The sequence below is a fragment of the Phanerochaete carnosa genome, assembly GCF_000300595.1.
Source record: "Phanerochaete carnosa HHB-10118-sp unplaced genomic scaffold PHACAscaffold_6, whole genome shotgun sequence".
NCBI classification, from domain to species: domain Eukaryota; kingdom Fungi; phylum Basidiomycota; class Agaricomycetes; order Polyporales; family Phanerochaetaceae; genus Phanerochaete; species Phanerochaete carnosa.
The window spans coordinates 418,123-434,922 of record NW_006767633.1 but is presented as its reverse complement, the minus strand read 5'-3'; the positions used below and the strand labels follow the sequence as shown (position 1 = coordinate 434,922).

The following is a 16,800-nucleotide window of genomic DNA, read 5'->3' as shown; positions in this document are numbered from 1 at the left end:
ATGATCTGTGCAGCCCGAAACCGTGACATTCCTACTTGGAGAGACGGTGCAAAGGTGGTGTGGCGAGGCACATCAGTTTTACGTTGTCCGACGCATTCTCCGACCGGCGAAGTCCGGGTGCGCTAGAATGACTGGGACGAGACTGGGTCCTGGCCTACGTAGACTATCTACGGACGTCTCCTTTGAACAGTCTGAGCCACTCGGTATGCATGAGTCTTTAGGATACAGCTTTTTAAATTGTTTGAGAGAATATCGCTTATATACATGCACATTGCGAGGTAGGATCTCTACGAGAGTATCAGTGAGTTGTGCGCATACGGCTCTGATACGCAACCTGGAAGCACCGTTTCCCAACGCCGCCCAATATGCTTCCAGAGTTTCTGTGACGCGCGCTATATGTACGCTATATGTTTTCCTCAGAGCCGTAGAACCAGAGGATCACTCGCAGTGCACATCTGCAAACTGGTAGAAGCAATCTAAATTAAAAAGTCGCCATTCCGAGGACCTGTGATAGAAGCACTAATTCTGACATAGCCGCCCCCTGTTGCAAAAGCCACCAAGCTGTACCTCATGCTAAACCAAAACGAGCCCTTATCTTGGCGGGATCTTTGCACATATCGCGGTAGAAGTTATTGCGCTTGATGCACTCCTCCACACCCGTCACGACACGCGCATCACCCTGCGCACGCGCCTTCTTGACAAGGTCCGCCGTGCGTGGCAGGCGCACTCGCTCCAGCTCCGCAAAGACCGTCTTCAGCGTTTCCGTCGATGGTGACTCCGCCGAGGGGTTGTGCTGCTCGAGAAGGTCGATCAACAGGCCGACGTCCTCGTACGACTGGTTCGCGCCCTGACCGAGGTGCTGTACAGAGCTCATCACGATGGATTTAATACCTGAGGGCTTGGACAGCTTACCGGACTAGTAGGGTGGGCGGCGTCTCCGACGAGGACCACCCGTCCTTGGAACCAGGTCTTCAGCTCAGGACGGTCATAAATCCCATACTATTGATAGCAATAAGCTAATGAGCGCAAGTGACGAGATATCATACCGACCCTGACAATCTTCAAGCTGTTCTGTATCGCCTCACCGGCGCCGAAGGGCCACTCGCTAAACGGCGAGTTCTTCTTGAAGTCCTCGGCCACTGCAGGATCAATCGACCTCCACTCTTCCTTTGCCTCCGGCTCGCGCACGGACGCACTGGAAGATTTATTCGTCAATAGGTGCGAGCAGAGATAAAAATGTGACACTTACGCCCAGATCATCAACGAGTCGCTCATGGGGACAACAATCATGTGTGCGCCATTATCATACAAGTCGGCCAGTGCATGCTTTCCCTTCCAGAATTCGGGAATGGGAGACAAACCACCCCACTACAATGAAAGCACAATGAGCAACTCTGACAGAGGCAGAAAAGACAAGCAGATACCGAAGCCAGGCCTGTATAGTCTGCAGGCGATTCCCCGAAGAGACAGCTGCGAGTCTTGCTGTGCAGGCCATCACACCCAATCACGAAGCTGAATGTCTCCTGGACGCCGTTGGCAAAGGTGACGGTGACGCTGTCCTCTGTCTGCTCGAGCTTCTCGAGCTTGTGTCCATACTTGATAGGAATACCAAGCTTCTGTGCGAACTCGGCAAGCCGTTTGTGCAGGATCGGGCGCTGCATGGTAATGGTCCCAAGCCCCTGGGTCTCGCGCAGCTGGCGCGGGTGTTCGCTTATCCCGAGCAGACCAGGATCCTCGGGCAGGACTGAATAGAAGTGGAACTCATCCGCTCGGTGGCCGTCGATGTGCTCGAGCAGCCCTGGAATTCGGACTAGCACAGCCTGGCCGTTCTGCTGGATCCTGCGAGACGTCAGGGAGGTTGTCGCGCAGGGGAAGGTAGAGGGACGATGCGCACCCTAGACCGAGACCTGCGTCGGAAGGAGCGTCAAGGCGTTCGTAGAGGATGGGGTCGTATCCCTTCTGCTTGAGGAACATGGCCATGACGGGTCCGGAGACGCCTGCACCGATAACACCTACCCGGGTGGGAGACATGTCAGGCGAATGTGCTGTCGCGAAGCGGAAGGAATGTAATGCTAGGTGGCTTGGGATGTGAATGCAGAGAACGCTTGCACCCTAAGGTCTATATATCCTCCTCTCGTCATGCGTAAGGGACTGAGCACGCGTAATGCTCATTGCAAGAGACTGCGCCGAGGCCCGACGGGAACCGTCGGCAGCCGTTTTACTTTTTGATGCTTTGATGAGCCCCGACGTCTTCGCGGTTCGCTTGCATGATGGACAATCTTCTTCTTTTCAGAATCCGAAAGAGCCATATGACATTCCGCATCAATAGCCATAAACGTGCCCCAAGGGCACATCAGGAGCTGCGACGTCCCAGCTGGCCATCCTCGACCCTACCGCAGCTACCGAGCATCATCTGAATTGCTGCTGCGGTTAATCAGATCGTCTGTTCAGGGAGGCGAGAAGAGCATATACAATCGCGAACGACTCTCACATATACCGTATCTGCCATAATGACGATGGAGTTGAGCATGACTCGAGCTCACCTTCACACACATCACATCCAAGACAGGTCCGGCCAAGGCCATCTTTTGTCAAGCATGCGCCCTATCGCTAAACGTAAACATCGGGAGAAGAAGCACCAGTCATGAATGTTTGAATGTGCAAAGTTGATCGCGTAGTCAAAGAAAACGCGCAGTGTGCGCAGACTCCCGCAAGACGCCGCCCGTAGCCTCTCCGCAGCGCGGGAATGCTGCGCCACAAGACCACTTTCCCTCAAATTTGGCAGACAGTCACAAAGATCCCCAGCAATTTTTATATTGTTGGGCACAGCAAATGGTTTGAACGTGGAGATTTAATCTGAGAGGATATATCGTACTCGTACACTCAATAGCTACGTAAGTCACAGCACAGCTTACACACCAAACCGCGCCTTCAGCTTAGCAGGATCGGCGCACATATCGCGATAGAAATCGTTGCGCTTGATGCATTCTTCGGCACCCGTGACAACTCGCATCTCACCCTGTATGCGCGCTTTCTTCACGAGGTGTGCAGTGAGCGACAGGCGCGCCCGCTCGAACTCTGCAAAGATTGTCTTCAGTGTGTCGGTCGATGGCGACGCCGCCGAGGGGTTGTGTTTCTCGAGGAGATCAATCAGCAGACCAAGATCCTCGTATGACTGGTTCGCGCCTTGGCCGAGGTGCTGTGCAGAGGTCGTCATGGTGCCCTGGATAGTCGACCGGAAGTGCTTACGGGATTGGTCGGATGAGCGGCGTCTCCGACGAGGACTACTCGTCCTTGAAACCAGGTCTTCAGCTCAGGACGGTCATAGATGCCGTACTGTCGACAGCAATCAGCCAATCAACATTTATGGTAAAGTGGGAATGTACCAACCCGGACGATCTTCAAGCTGTTCCTGACCAGTTCGCCAGCGCCGAAAGGCCACTCACTGAACGGCGAGTTCTTCTTGAAGTCCTCGGCCACTGCGGGATCGATCGATTTCCACTCTTCTTTGGCCTCCGGTTCGCGCATGTTGACACTACGAACGGCTGATCGTAAACAAGTTTGAGCAAAGAGGAACGTGATACTTATGCCCAGATCATCGTTGAGTCGCTCATGGGGACAATAATCATGTGTGCACCGTTACCATACAAATCGGCTAGCGCATGCTTTCCTTTCCAAAGTTCTGGTGCGGGAGATAGACCGCCCCACTGTAACAAGCCAATTAGTAGCTCTGACAGAGGCAGGAATATACGAGTAAATACCGATGCCAGACCCGTGTAGTCTGCAGGCGTCTCCCCAAAAGGCAGCTGCGCGTGTTACTGTGGAGGCCGTCGCACCCAATTACAAAGCTGAAAGTCTCTTGGACGCCATCAGCAAACGTAACAGTGACGCTACCCTCCGCCTGCTCGAGCGTTTCCAGCTTGTGTCCAAACTTGACAGAAACACCAAGTTTCTGCGCGTACTCGACGAGTCGTCGATGCAGGACCGGACGTTCGACGCTGACAGATCCGAACCCGTAAGTCTCGCGCTGCCGGCGTGGATGTTCACTGATTCCGAGCAGACCAGGGTCCTCGGGCAGGACCGAGTAGAAGTGGAACTCGTCCGCCTGGAAGCCGTTGATGTGCTCGAGGAGCCCAGGGATCCTGGAGAGTACTCTCTGGCCGTTGTACTGAATTCTGTGGTGCATCAGCTATTGTTAGCAAGAGAGATGACAAGATAGTGCATACCCGAGACCGAGGCCTGCATCAACGGGAGCATCGAGACGTTCGTATAGGACGGGGTCGTATCCCTTCTGCTTGAGGAACATGGCTGCGGCAGGACCAGAGACACCTGCGCCGATGACGCCTACGCGAGTGAGGGACATACTGAACGAGTGTATTATCGTAGGGTGACTGGAAGGGTTGGAATGCTGGAAGGCTTGTCACAATGTGAATGCAGACATGTAACGCCCGCTCTCCATGGCCATATATCCTCCTCTCTTAGCATGCGTGGAGGACTATGAACGCATGTGGCAACGCCATGCCGACGATACGTGTAGATGGCCGCTCCACGGCTTGACGCGCCCCAAGGTGTTCGCAGCATTTTGGATGAGAGTGTAAACGATTTGTCACGCGTTTGACGCGATCAGTACGCCGGCAGTTTCAAAGTCCGCCCGGCATGACGCCGGATCTGGTTTGAGAGAATAGTTCAGGTATCTACGCACATTGAGACAGAATCTCGACAAGAGTATCTGTGAGGTGTGTGCAAACGTAATTAATAGCACCTAGGTGCACCAATTCTCAACGTTGTTCAGTATATATTTCTGAAATTCTTGCGCAACGGTACGTGTTATATCTGTGCTATATCCCCCAGTGCACATTCTCAACCTGGAAGACAATTGCAATTTGGTAGACGCGACAATATTCTTCTCTGCAGAGAGCTACACAGCTTTTCGCACCAGTAATCACGAATGTGCCCCAAGGATACATCAGGATCCGTGACCTCCTGGTGGAGCACCTCGTAATCTTCGACCCCACTTGAGTTGCCAGGTGCCATCCGAGGTACCGTGGTCAGTCAAGTTATCTGCTCAGGCTGACCCGGGGCCGTCGAGCTCAATACCCGCGCCGCCAACAACAGTAAGGGTCACCTCTCATTCGAGCTGTCCAATTAGTGCATGTCGCCTCAATGTGGCTACATTGACGACGTCATGTTTGAGGCTAATCGAGCACAGGCGAAAAGCTAGGACCTCTGGACAATAAAGTGTGGGGAGCCAATGCACAACCCAACGATAAGCACCATCGTTGGAACAGCGCTGCCACCTGTTAAGCCATCGGCAGCCGTGCCGAGCTGTCTCGAAGTGCTCATTTCGGTAGGCCAGACGTCTCGCAATGGGGCTACAACTAGAAAAATCGAATGTTGGTCTATCGATTTGCAGTTAGCTGCAAAGGAGACATGCATTCAACGCGCTAGACGCAGGCAAGATGCTGCCAAGTAATCTTGAAGCGAGGGAAAACTGCGTCACAAGATGGCTTCCCTTGAAAGCGATCGTAGACATAACCAGCGACTTTCGTATTCCTGACTTTACCTTTGAACATAAAAATACAAACGAAGAGGAAATAATCGCCGCGCTAACGCGACATCGTACTCGTACAAACGACTAAAACATAGAGACAGTCGCAGTCGCAGCTTACACCCCAAACCGCACCTTCAGCTTATCGGAGTCGGCGCACAAGTCGCGATAGAAGTTGTTGCGCTTGATGCACTCCTCGACACCCGTGACGACACGCATCTCGCCCTGCGCGCGCGCCCTCTTGACGAGATCTGCAGTGAGCGGCAAGCGAGTTCGCGCGAGCTCCCCAAAGACGGTCGCCAGCGTATCGGTCGACGGAGACTCCGCCGAGGGGTTGTATTTCTCGAGGAGGTCAACCAGGAGACCGACGTCTTCGTAGGCCTGGTTCGCGCCCTGACCGAGGTGCTACGGAGGATCGTCAGCTCGACTTGTTCTGCGAGGAAACGAAAGGTGCCTACAGGGCTGGTGGGGTGGGCGGCGTCGCCGACAAGCATAACTCGTCCCTTGAACCATGTCTCTAGCTGAGGGCGGTCGTATATGCCGTACTATCTAGAGTCATTAGTCAACTGTCACAGGGAGCAAAGCAAAGCACCTACTCTAATGATCTTCACACTGTCCTTGACCAAGTCCCCGGCCCCGAAAGGCCATTCGCTGAACTTTGATGTTCTCTTAAATTCCTCGGCTGTCGCGTCATCGATCGACCGCCAGTCTTCCTTGGCTTCCGGCTCACTTTGAGAAATACTATACCAAGAACACATTCATGTGAGCGAGAATATATCACAGCAGGGACAGTGAAGTACTTACGCCCAGACCATCTCTGAGTCGTTCAACTGAACAACAATCATATGTGAACCATTTCCGTAGTAGTCCGCGGGCGCACGCTTTCCCTTCCAGAACTCAGGAGTCGGAGACAAACCACCCCACTGAGAATTACAGGCAATAAGCATCTTGAGACGCGATAGACAGCATGTATACATACCTGGGATATGCCGGTATAATCAGCAGGCGTCTCCCCGAAAAGACAACCACGGGTGTTGCTGTGCAAGCCGTCGCATCCAACCACGAAACTAAACGTCTCCTTCACGCCGTTGCCGAACGTAACAGTGACGCTGTCCTCCGCTTGCTCCAGCGATTCGAGCTTGTGTCCAAAATGCACGGGCACGCCGAATTTCTGCGCGTACTCGACGAGCTGCCGGTGCATGGTCGGGCGGTGCACGCCCATGGTCCCGTACCCGGTCAGCTCGCGCTGCCGGCGTGGGTGGTCACTGATCCCGAGCAGGGCGGTGTCCTCTGGTAGGACTGAGTAGAAATGATGCTCGTCCGCCTGGAAGCTGTCGACGTGCTCGAGCAGACCTGGGATCCTCGCGAGCACCTTCTGGCCGTTCTGCTGGATGCTACGAATCGTCAGCATTCCCGTGAAGGAATAGGAGGAGTAGGTTTCAACTTACCCTATGCCAAGCCCTGCGTCGGATGGGGCGTCGAGGCGTTCGTACAAGATGGGGTCGTATCCCTTCTGCTTGAGGAACATGGCCATGACGGGTCCGGAGATGCCCGCACCGATGACACCTACGCGAGCTGGAGCCATGTTTGAGTAGTGTACCCGCCGCAAGGGTGAAAGATGGATATGTTGAGAATTACAAGCTGCGAGTGCAGAGCGCGCCCACATTTCATACGAGTTTAAATACCTTCCTACCCCCAACATGCCAAAACTACGCGCGCGCCACACACCTACGGGCTGCATCAATACGCGTAGACAACCCTGTGCTATTTATTGACGTGTTCGCAGTACCATTACGACTATCGCGTCGCATCAAGCGAGATCGATTGCACTTGCAGTAATGATTGTGAGTATCGTTCCGCAGGAACTCTGGCTTTGGCAGGGCACACCGCAACGATTACTGGTGCCGATAGCCGTCAAAGAGACTAGCGACTGGTCATGGGCTGTCCGCTCGGAAGCAAGGAGGACATACGTATCAGGCCGGTCACCCCCTTCATGCACTACGTGATGGCGGTAGTGATGGGTTAGCGCATGCTGTGGGAATGAAACCAATGCATTAGTTGCCGAGGACGGTGTGTACCGAGGTGTGCAGTGCGGGAAAGCTGCGCCACAGGAGATCCTCCGAATCAAGAAATTGTGGAAATAGCCAACGACTAGTAGACTCCCAGTCCTCTCGGCCATCCTGCGCTTTGATAGTGTCCACCCTGTATGAGGACAAGGGTTCCTCAGACCTAGGCCCGCAGCGCGACGTCGGCCCGAAGCTTAGCAGGTTGGGCATGAGTATGTTCAATTCCCGAGTGGCAAATGACAACCTCCTTTGTCATCACTCCGGACCCTCGACAGCAGCATAGTCTCCAAGTATGCACCCAGCAACGAGAAATCGCCACGTATTCTTGGTTCGTTCCCCGACTAGGTTGCCGCCCGCCTGCCCGCCATTGTTCTTGCTAGGGCTAGCAATTACCTAGTCTGGGGATGAACCAGCTAGTGCAAACCCGAAGGCTTCGGTATGTCCCACGTTCGATCCCTGGGGTGCGGCCATGCCGAAGCCACCAGATGATCGAGCAGCAACATATCAATAAAGCAGAGCGAACGGCACGACTACGGCCTCACAAACGTGCGTAACTAGGAGATATCATAGCGGGCGCGGCATATGAGAGGGGACCGCCCGGGAAATATCAAACCTAGCACCAGTTTGCAAATAGATGGGAGCGTACCTGGAGCCATAGGTCTCGATCAACTCGAGTACTGGCGACATCAAGCGTTGTCTGAGCCCCAATTGTGTCCACGAGATAAGCGAGATACGAAGAGCCCGCCATAAAAGGCCGTAATTGATGACCACAGGATACGAGGTCGGATATGATGGGCAAAGTCCGGAACTGACAACGATCGGGTATTGAACGGCAGGAGGTTTTAAAATGCACAAGCAACGTTTGGACATTGCAGATATAGATTGAGGTATCCCGGACGGTGACACGAAGGTTAACAACTACACGACCGATACTCGCGAGCCCGCCATACGGTCCGCAACCTGAAATACGGTCAATATGTATAAGGGAGTATAGAACTGGACACACATCTCGGATGTACGGCAGCTGGAGGAGACTGCCGACGAATGGTAGTTGACGTAGGAATGTCAGGATTACTGGGAAGAAGTCTCTGTATGATCACAAGACCTGAATTAGCTATCCAAGCGCAGTAGGGCAAGATCACACGTACCCAAAGAGGTTCAAAAATCCGAATGTCTCCACTATCACGCCAACGAATGGCCACTTGAGGAATACAAGCAAGATACCCCCAATGAAGCAGACAGTACCGCGCATCTTCTGTTTCCTGGCGAAGAAGTAGAACGTCTTCTGGGGGCCGATGATAAGGGTCAAGCCTGACAAGAACAGAAGCTGGGCGTTCATGAGCCTATATTCTATTCCACAGAGCATAGAATACATACATTTCCGAGAGCCAACAATGCACCATCGAAGAACAGCACAACACCCAGGAGCATGAACAGACCTCCGAAGGTCGTCAGCGCCACGCCAATCTCTGCAGCGTAGCGGGTGAACACTTGTCGAGAGACCTAATTAGCCAGACAGACATACTCTGCGCATCCGTAAGCCACATCTTGTCAAGAGAGAGCGGAATGTTAACGGCAGCGTTACTGCTGTGATAGTGTCTAGGTCGTGTCTTGGCTACACGTCGCGCATAACATGCTCCGTACGTGTCAAGCGCTTGTAGTAAATGCAATACAGAGACTACTTAAATATCAATTGTATGTTTAGCCCGGTGGCTTAGGAGTATGAGTTTGTTTTGGGGCGTTTAATTAACAAACGGAGTTCGAATCCTGGCTAGGCCTTTCTTTCGTCTCATTTTTACTGTGCCGCTGCCCCTTGCGCTTGGCCTTACACAGTACACAGGGAATTAGGGCTACGGGTAAAGCTTAATTATTGTGGTGTCATGAAAGACAGCTCACAAGCCTCACATTGTTCCATGTGAATATAGTCATATTGCAGTACATCGGGGGAAAATAAGGGATACGGTTGCTACTGTACATCATATGCATATAATTATGCATCTCATGATTCTCATCTCGGGGGCGGCTGCAGCGACGCAGCCATCTTCTCCATCATCGCGTCAGGGTCCGACCAGTCCTTGCGGTACACATCGTTACGGGCCTTGCACGCCTCGACACCCTGCACAACCCTTGTCTCGCCCTGTGCGCGAGCTCCCTGCACCATCGCCGACGAGCGCGGGATGCGGACAGCCTCGAGTTCGGAGAAGATAGTCCCGAGGGCCTCCGTGGACGGAGGCTGCGCGGACGGGTTGTGCTTCTCGAGCAGCTCGATCAGGAGGTCGACGTCCTCGAAGGCTTGGTTCGCGCCTTGGCCCAAGTGCTACGGCGGGGATGAAGACCATGGTGTGGAGGGCATGAGAGGGAGACTTACGGGGCTTGTTGGGTGGGCGGCGTCACCAATGAGCAGCACGCGGCCCTTGTGCCAGGTCTTCAGTTCCGGACGGTCGTAAAGGCCGTACTACGCGTCTGCATTAGCGACACTGCTCACACACTCGCGTGCTTTCATCCTGACCTTAGTAATGTTGATCCCAGTCTGCACGAGCTCCTTGGCACCGAAAGCTGTATCCTTGAGCGGCGTTGACTTCCGGAACTCCTCCGCCGCGACCTCATCCATCGCACGCCAAGTTTCCTTTGCCTCAGCTTCCCGTTGAGTGATGCTAGATTTGGGTTTATCAATACCCGACGAGGTGCAATCTATCGCAGAGCAACGTACGCCCATGAAATGGTGTTGTCGGACACTTGGTACGCGATCATGTGTATCCCATTGCCAAAGATGTTCATGAAAGCGGATCTGTGTCGGAGCTGATCGGGAATGGGAGAGATGCCTCCCCACTGCGTGTAGACTATCAGCATTGATAAAAATATGACACTGTCCCACACACTTGCGTAAGCCCGGTAAAGTTCGCCGGAGACTCTCCGAACAGGCAAACCCGCGTGTTGCTGTGCAGACCATCACAGCCGACAACGAAGCTCGCAGTGTCTTCGGCGCCGTTGGCGAACCTGACCTTGACAGAGTTCTCGCCCTGCTCGAGCGATACGAGCTTGTGGCCCCACTTAGTTAGAACACCGGAGTACTCTGCGTGGTCAATCAATGCCTGGAGCACCACGGGACGACGGATGCCAAAAAAAGTTGGCCCGAACTTGGAGCGAAGGCGCTTCGGAACGTCGTTTTCAGCGATGACGCCGCTGTCCTCAGAGAGATCAGAGTAGAAAAGCATGTTGTCAATGCTCCAGCCGTGCAGACGTCCGATGAGCCCCGGGGACTTTCCGATAACGCGGAGGCCGTTGGCTTGGAGGCTACAAGCAATCAGAGGACGACCCATAAAGATGGCGCATCGTAAACGCACCAAAGACTCAGGCCCGCATTGGAAACAGACTCCGTGCGCTCATAGAGAACAGGGTCGTAGCCCTTCTGCTTGAGGAAGACGGCGAGTAGAGGGCCGGCGATGCCTGCGCCGACGATGATGACTTTGGTGGGAGCCATGGAGAATACAGTACACAAAAGGGATCTTACCTTTGCAGATCAGGAGCCCTTTATATAGGAGATCCGCGTCGCCCAGACGGGAAACGCCGCGTGATACCGCCATGAGGACTGGACGCTGGCTGGATGTCAAAGACTTCGCGGTGACAGGCATCTCGTTGGCGAATTCGTCGCCTACACCGTCTTCTCAATCACATTGCGCCTCGTGCGAGTCATGATGACGCGCTTTCGGAGCCGACAGCTCAGGAAAGCGAAGGTGAAGGAAAGCAAGTCATAGGAAGGGACGAGGAATTCACTTTTGCATATAGTTGCAACTACAGCCGGACATCCTGACGCCTGAACTCCGAGCTAGTCGGGGAACTATGGTATGGGCTCCTGTACAGGTTTGGCGGAACATCGGAACGGTGACGCTCGCGGTGAGACAGAGACCAAACAGCAGCGTACTGTGTAGAACGTACTAAGGCCAAGCGAGGAAAGTGAGGAGTAGCAGCCTACACGAATAAGAATAGGAAACCACCGTGCTTGGTCACAGCTGTTCGCAAACCATAGACGCCCTTGTAAATCGAGTACGGCCGCCGTGAGCGCCTGTTGGCGCCACAAAGGTCCAGCGCTTCAGCCCCGTCATTGTCCGACCGGAAATTCTTTAAATTTCCTTTGCCAGCCGCCGGGCCGTCTTAAACATCTATCGAATCTCTACTACCACTTGCACACCTCGATGGCTTGTTTTCAGACTACAAATTACTGCTGGTAGAAGCTCTCTCGCCTGCAGAGCTCGCGAAAGTGAGCAATGCACTCCTCTGAGTCGATGCCTCGGATGACTCGGGTGTCATCCTAGGCAAGCTTTCTTGACCAATTCGGTGGTACATGGAAGACGGGCTCCCTTGGTCTCGTTGAAGATAGTGTCGAGCGCATTAATATTTATAGACAGATCGCTCGCTGCCGACGCGCTATGCTCCTCCAGCGACTCCGAGAGAAAGCAATATCCTCAAAAATCTGGTTCCCACTCTGTCCAATACACTATAAGACTTCGTAAATACCGAGACCGAGGAGGCTCACGACGGGGTTAAAATCGGGCTTGCGGGATGTGCTTCGTCACCGATCAAGATGACCCAACCGTGATGCCGAGTCTTCAGTTCAGGTCAATCGTACGCCTCCGCGAACTGCGAGGGGGCTGTTTGCAGAACTGAAACTTTTGGTAGACGATGCTGATGTGTGTTTTGGTGGATGCTTCCTCAGCTGTTGTCTCGTAGACAGGCTCGTAAGTCTCTGCCTCTGATTCACGCTAGTTGAAGTTCGATGCGACGGAGACCGGCAGAGCCAATGAGGAAGACAAGGCACGAGCAGGCTATTGCGTCCTTTCATTGGAATGACAGCCACAGTCGTGCAATTTCCGCTGTCATGTTTCCACCTCGGGAGTCGAGAACAGCCCACCGACCTCATAGGCTTGGCATCGCTGAGGGATATAGTTGACATACCTGACAATTGCCTGTGTACTTAGTTGCTAAGCAGCCTCAGACTGCTCCCAAACATCAGCTGCGAGTGTTGCTATGCATGTTATCATGTCCGATGACAACGCTGAGTAGCGGTCCGTGATCTTAGGACTGCGCCGTCACATTATAATCGCTTTGGTGCAAGTCAACAAGTTTGTGGCCACATTTGACTTGTACGTCAGCTAAGTTCTCCAAAAGTTCTACAAGCCTCGTTTGCAAGCAGACCGGGCCCGCATATACTCTCACTGACATTTGCAAACCTTGGAGTAGAAAAGCCGTTTGGATGTAACCGTCCCTATGCCATCATCCGTCTTGTCGTTTGCCAAACTTGCAGGGGGAGTACAAGAATATGAAACAGAGCCCAGCGACTCTTTACCTGGGTTGTTTGAGTGCTGTTCGAGTAATTTCCCCCGCCGTTTACTGCGATCTGAGTGGATCGCTTGATAATAACGACGGCGGAACCGCATCAGACATTAGTTTTCGACGTCAAAACTTCCGCACAATTTGTTAGAGATAAGGAAAGAGGAGCAAGTTAATGAGTGTAAATACGACGCCGTCATCGCGTCATTGGTGCCAGTCAGTCCTAACGACCGTTTGACTGGAAGCGGCCCAATTCCGTAGCCACGCTCCGGTTAAATAGCATCAAGAAAATTGCGTCCCATGTCCTGCAGGGTCAATTTGCATTTAAACCATAGCAGTATCCTTGAGTGCAGAAATAAGAACCGAGTCTTTGACTGTGGATGGCGGAAATGAGAAACAATGAAGTATTTAGCGTAAAGACGGGTACGCACCGCGTTTCAAGATGGCCGACATTGTTTTGGTGTCCTACAGATAACAATTGTGAGATAAGGATCACGGTCATTCAGGACAATGACATACGATGGCGCAAGTCTTATGTATGTGCAGAGCCCGAGGTTTTGGAGAGTAGTGCTTGTGTACGGCGGAAAGCTTCCGCTTGAAGTCTGTCATAGCAATGTGAAGACTACAGAACAAGGCAAAGAACGATGCACGGAATACATACACAGGGCAATGCTCTCAGCATCGTTGGGCTCATCTTTGTACAAACTGACATGATCCGAGAATTTAATTCCTGAGCCGGCTCGTCAGGTTCAGGACGTAGACTGGCACCAGGTAGACTCACCAGACTTGAGCTTCCGGTGTAGAAGGTCCATCTTGTTGAGAAATAGAATGAATGTGGCGTCAGCAAGAAGCTTGTTCTCGCACAAGGTGTTCCAGAGGCTAACAGAATCCAACTGTGGCAAAAGGAAAGTATCAGTATGACTCTTGAGACTATACCGCCCTGTACTCACCAAACTATTGATACTAGGATCCTCCTTGAGTGGTACGTCGAAGTTTGATACCGGGCAGAGAAATATCATCGCATTTACTGAGGAGTCGTCTTTAGATCTATTGGGAGCTCAGACAAGACAGGGCTTACCATCGTCAAAGAAGGGAGCCCAAGCGGCTACGAGACCATCAGACGAGCTCGACACACCGACATCGAAAGAGACGTACTCCGTTGACCGCGGCAACCTTCGACGTCGTAAAATACCCATTCGCTTCCTGAATCTCCTATGCATTGTGTCATCGGCCGGGCGTCCTACAACAACTATAAGGACGTACCTGTTTCTAAAGCCAGGCGATGCTCTTCCACCCCAATAGTCTGCAGTCGCGCACGAAGGATATCTTCAGTCGGCGGGACGTAACGCATCGAGGTGACGCGGGAGGCATTGTTCAAAAAACTGCTCGGCTTCAGCAAGCGCATCGCGCACGGATTTATGCAGGCGACGTACTAAATATAATGATCTTCCAGGTCAATGTTGTGCTTGCGCAAGCCAGCTTGCACGGCGTCGTCGGCCCACAGCGCGATGATGTCGTCGCGGCAGGCATCTATAATCTGTCTCATGTCTTGGAGCTCGTCCTGGCCGGTTAACGACGTCTGCCGGCCTATCCGCGCGAGAGCCTTCCAGCCCGAGCGAACCCTCACTGTAAGGTCGGGTTGGCGAGACGAGGACGCTGACGAAGAGCTCCTTTGAGCCCGGGTGCCTCTCGACGAGGATCCTGACGGACCATCCACACACAGTCGCCGGTGCAGGATCAGCTCGACTTGGCGCAGAGGGGAGAGTCGCATGCGCAGGTGTCGCAGAGTGTCAGTGCTGCCATGCCGGCCGCCGCTGCTGACGGTCGACATGCTCGAGGCGCCGCCAGTGCCGGAGCCGGAGCTCTGGCCCGAGGTCTGCGTCGAGGTGTTCAGGCTCTCGAGGATGTAATTCACCGCGCGGACGAGGTTTAGGTGAATAACGGCGCGCCAGGCCTCCGCTTCCGCGTGGAAGGCCTTGGGTGCAAAGTGAAGCTGGAAGTTCTTCAGGAGCGTCGACTTGCCGGCCTCGGATTGTCCTGCGGAGCGTTCAGAATTTCGATCGCGCTTCCATGTCAAGCTACGGATCTCACCCAGCAAGAGAAGCTTCGCTTGAGGCCTGTGCTTCTTTAGCTCCTGCCTCTCGAGCTCAATGAGGCGATCAATCTCGTCACTTGGTTCCATTCTTTCAGCAGCACGCTTTAGGAGGACGTCTGAAGCACTCACTTGATCCTCCTGGCCTCGCGTTCTTCCTCAAGCTTCTCTTCCAACGAACCGGGATCCGCTTCCGTGGCAGGGCGAGGCGGCCATTCGTTGACTTTTTCCCCGGACCGACGCATAGAAGGTACGACGGAGAATGAGGCGGGCGCGGGAGACGATGAAGCGGAAGGATACGAGACTTGGTGTCATAATATCGAGGACACGAAAAATGTCGTAAAACAAACATATATCCCCCAACAGCTACGGTGACCTAATAAGCGAGACCAGATCGATCGGCGTCGGCACCTTACCCTATCTGGTAGCCGTCGGCCCTGGAGTAGACGTCTGGCGGCCTACTCGTGCCTTTCCTCTAGACGGTGTTCTATTACATGCAAACCGTTCTACCAGTCACTGAGCTCGAACAATAAGATGATAAATCATGCCAGCGGCAGAGGACGAGCTGAAGGTTGGACTACACCTCGGGCTCTGTCCCGAGCCGCCCGACCGTCGCGGACGAGCAGCCACCAGTCGCAGTTACTACAGCTCCATCTTAAGTAGACCCTCAGCCTAGGCTTCAGGACTGCGCACGACACGAGGGGGTTGGGATCACTAGGCTGCCCTTCGCCAGGCACCGACATGACGACGAGAACTGCCGACGTCTACATCATCAGCGCAGCGCAGCGACAAGGGACTGCAAGTCCCCTAAGCGAAATGGCTTGACAACTCTCGGCAGTTGTGGGGTTGGGTACTATTGTACTGGCAGTTACCAGGGCCATCTGTCAGAAGGAGGTGGTCGTGCGGGGATCGCGCCGTTTCGCAAGCAGTCGCGCATGACAGACAGCAGAGCTAGCAGAACGCGGCGCACAGGGAGCCCGGAGCTAGATATAATGGCCAACGTGGGGAGGGCTGTGAGAGAAGGCAGCGTAGGATGTCGCGGGTAGCCAAGGTCACCGGTCAATCTGCGCGTGCAGCGGCAGGCGAGACAGTACTGTACGTACGTGGCACGTCCGCGTTGCACCCAGCAAACTTACGCATGCGGAGAAAAGCAGCACATGGGTTCCGTAGCTAGCAAATCATTGTGCAGCGAACGCCGACGCCACAAAGCCGTTGGCCCGCCTTTGCATATGCACTATCCCCACCAATAGATAGTATGGCACGATAGTAACGGGCACCTAGTGGGGCGGCACAACGCAGTGCCAGAAACGTTCTTGCGCGGGAGAGATCCGGGGATTCCGAGAGAGACGTACGTGATAGGCGATGCCGCGAGGCCTATTCTTGTTGGCGTATCATGAGCTGAATCCAGGCGTGGCGAGAAGAGCTGGTCAGACGCATGGCAGAGGAAAGCACGAAGAGCACTGCGTCCGTAACCGCCGCCGCCAAGAAGGTCTCAACGAACCTTCATATTGAAACTTTGCTGGTCTAGTACGCTCATGAAGTTCATGAGCGTGCTAGTCCAGCAAATTTTTGATAGAGTTGCGGCGTCGCAAGGCCTATCGCACTGGCACGCCCAGAGAACCCAGTCCCAATTATCCGACGATAAGCCTCTTCCGTCAGGAGAAGTAGAAGTCGAATCGCCGAATTTGAAGTTTCCAACCAAAGAGAGTTAAGGACGAGCATTCGCAGAGCGCGGCTAGGTGGGAGTTACGCAGGGTCTACAAGGT

General features: G+C 53.7%; 3 protein-coding genes across 3 annotated transcripts; all 3 read right to left on the bottom strand.

Annotated features, from left to right (window-relative positions):
* Nucleotides 1-459: 459 nt before the first annotated feature.
* PHACADRAFT_257500 (uncharacterized protein) lies at nucleotides 460-2,073 on the bottom strand. The gene is made up of 6 exons (XM_007396615.1): nucleotides 1,895-2,073; nucleotides 1,425-1,839; nucleotides 1,250-1,368; nucleotides 1,051-1,195; nucleotides 913-999; nucleotides 460-859 (listed from the first exon to the last, which is right to left on the bottom strand). The coding sequence occupies exons 1-6, from the start codon at nucleotides 2,029-2,031 to the stop codon at nucleotides 569-571; spliced, it is 1,194 nt and encodes a 397-aa protein (XP_007396677.1). The 5' UTR covers nucleotides 2,032-2,073; the 3' UTR covers nucleotides 460-568.
* Nucleotides 2,074-2,825: 752 nt separating this feature from the next.
* On the bottom strand, nucleotides 2,826-11,095 carry PHACADRAFT_145505 (uncharacterized protein; the record flags this gene model as incomplete). Its single annotated transcript, XM_007396614.1, has 6 exons — nucleotides 2,826-3,199; nucleotides 3,250-3,336; nucleotides 3,391-3,535; nucleotides 10,325-10,443; nucleotides 10,494-10,908; nucleotides 10,959-11,095. The coding sequence occupies 6 exons, from the start codon at nucleotides 11,093-11,095 to the stop codon at nucleotides 2,912-2,914; spliced, it is 1,191 nt and encodes a 396-aa protein (XP_007396676.1). The 3' UTR covers nucleotides 2,826-2,911.
* A 2,345-nt stretch (nucleotides 11,096-13,440) lies between these two features.
* PHACADRAFT_145501 (uncharacterized protein) lies at nucleotides 13,441-15,145 on the bottom strand (the record flags this gene model as incomplete). Its single annotated transcript, XM_007396613.1, has 9 exons — nucleotides 15,034-15,145; nucleotides 14,376-14,979; nucleotides 14,206-14,324; nucleotides 14,098-14,154; nucleotides 14,021-14,047; nucleotides 13,893-13,969; nucleotides 13,724-13,835; nucleotides 13,604-13,672; nucleotides 13,441-13,544 (listed from the first exon to the last, which is right to left on the bottom strand). Exons 1-9 carry the CDS (start codon nucleotides 15,122-15,124, stop codon nucleotides 13,441-13,443), a joined length of 1,260 nt encoding a protein of 419 aa, XP_007396675.1. The 5' UTR covers nucleotides 15,125-15,145.
* Nucleotides 15,146-16,800: the final 1,655 nt, after the last annotated feature.

Coding starts and splice junctions, on each gene's coding strand:
- PHACADRAFT_257500 (XM_007396615.1), bottom strand. CDS start 2,031: ATGTCTCCCACCCGGGTAGGTGTTATCGGTGCAGGCGTCTCCGGACCC. Junction 1,840..1,894: donor GACGCAGGTCTCGGTCTAGG/GTGCGCATCGTC, acceptor GACGTCTCGCAG/GATCCAGCAGAACGGCCAGG. Junction 1,196..1,249: donor GACTCGTTGATGATCTGGGC/GTAAGTGTCACA, acceptor TAAATCTTCCAG/TGCGTCCGTGCGCGAGCCGG.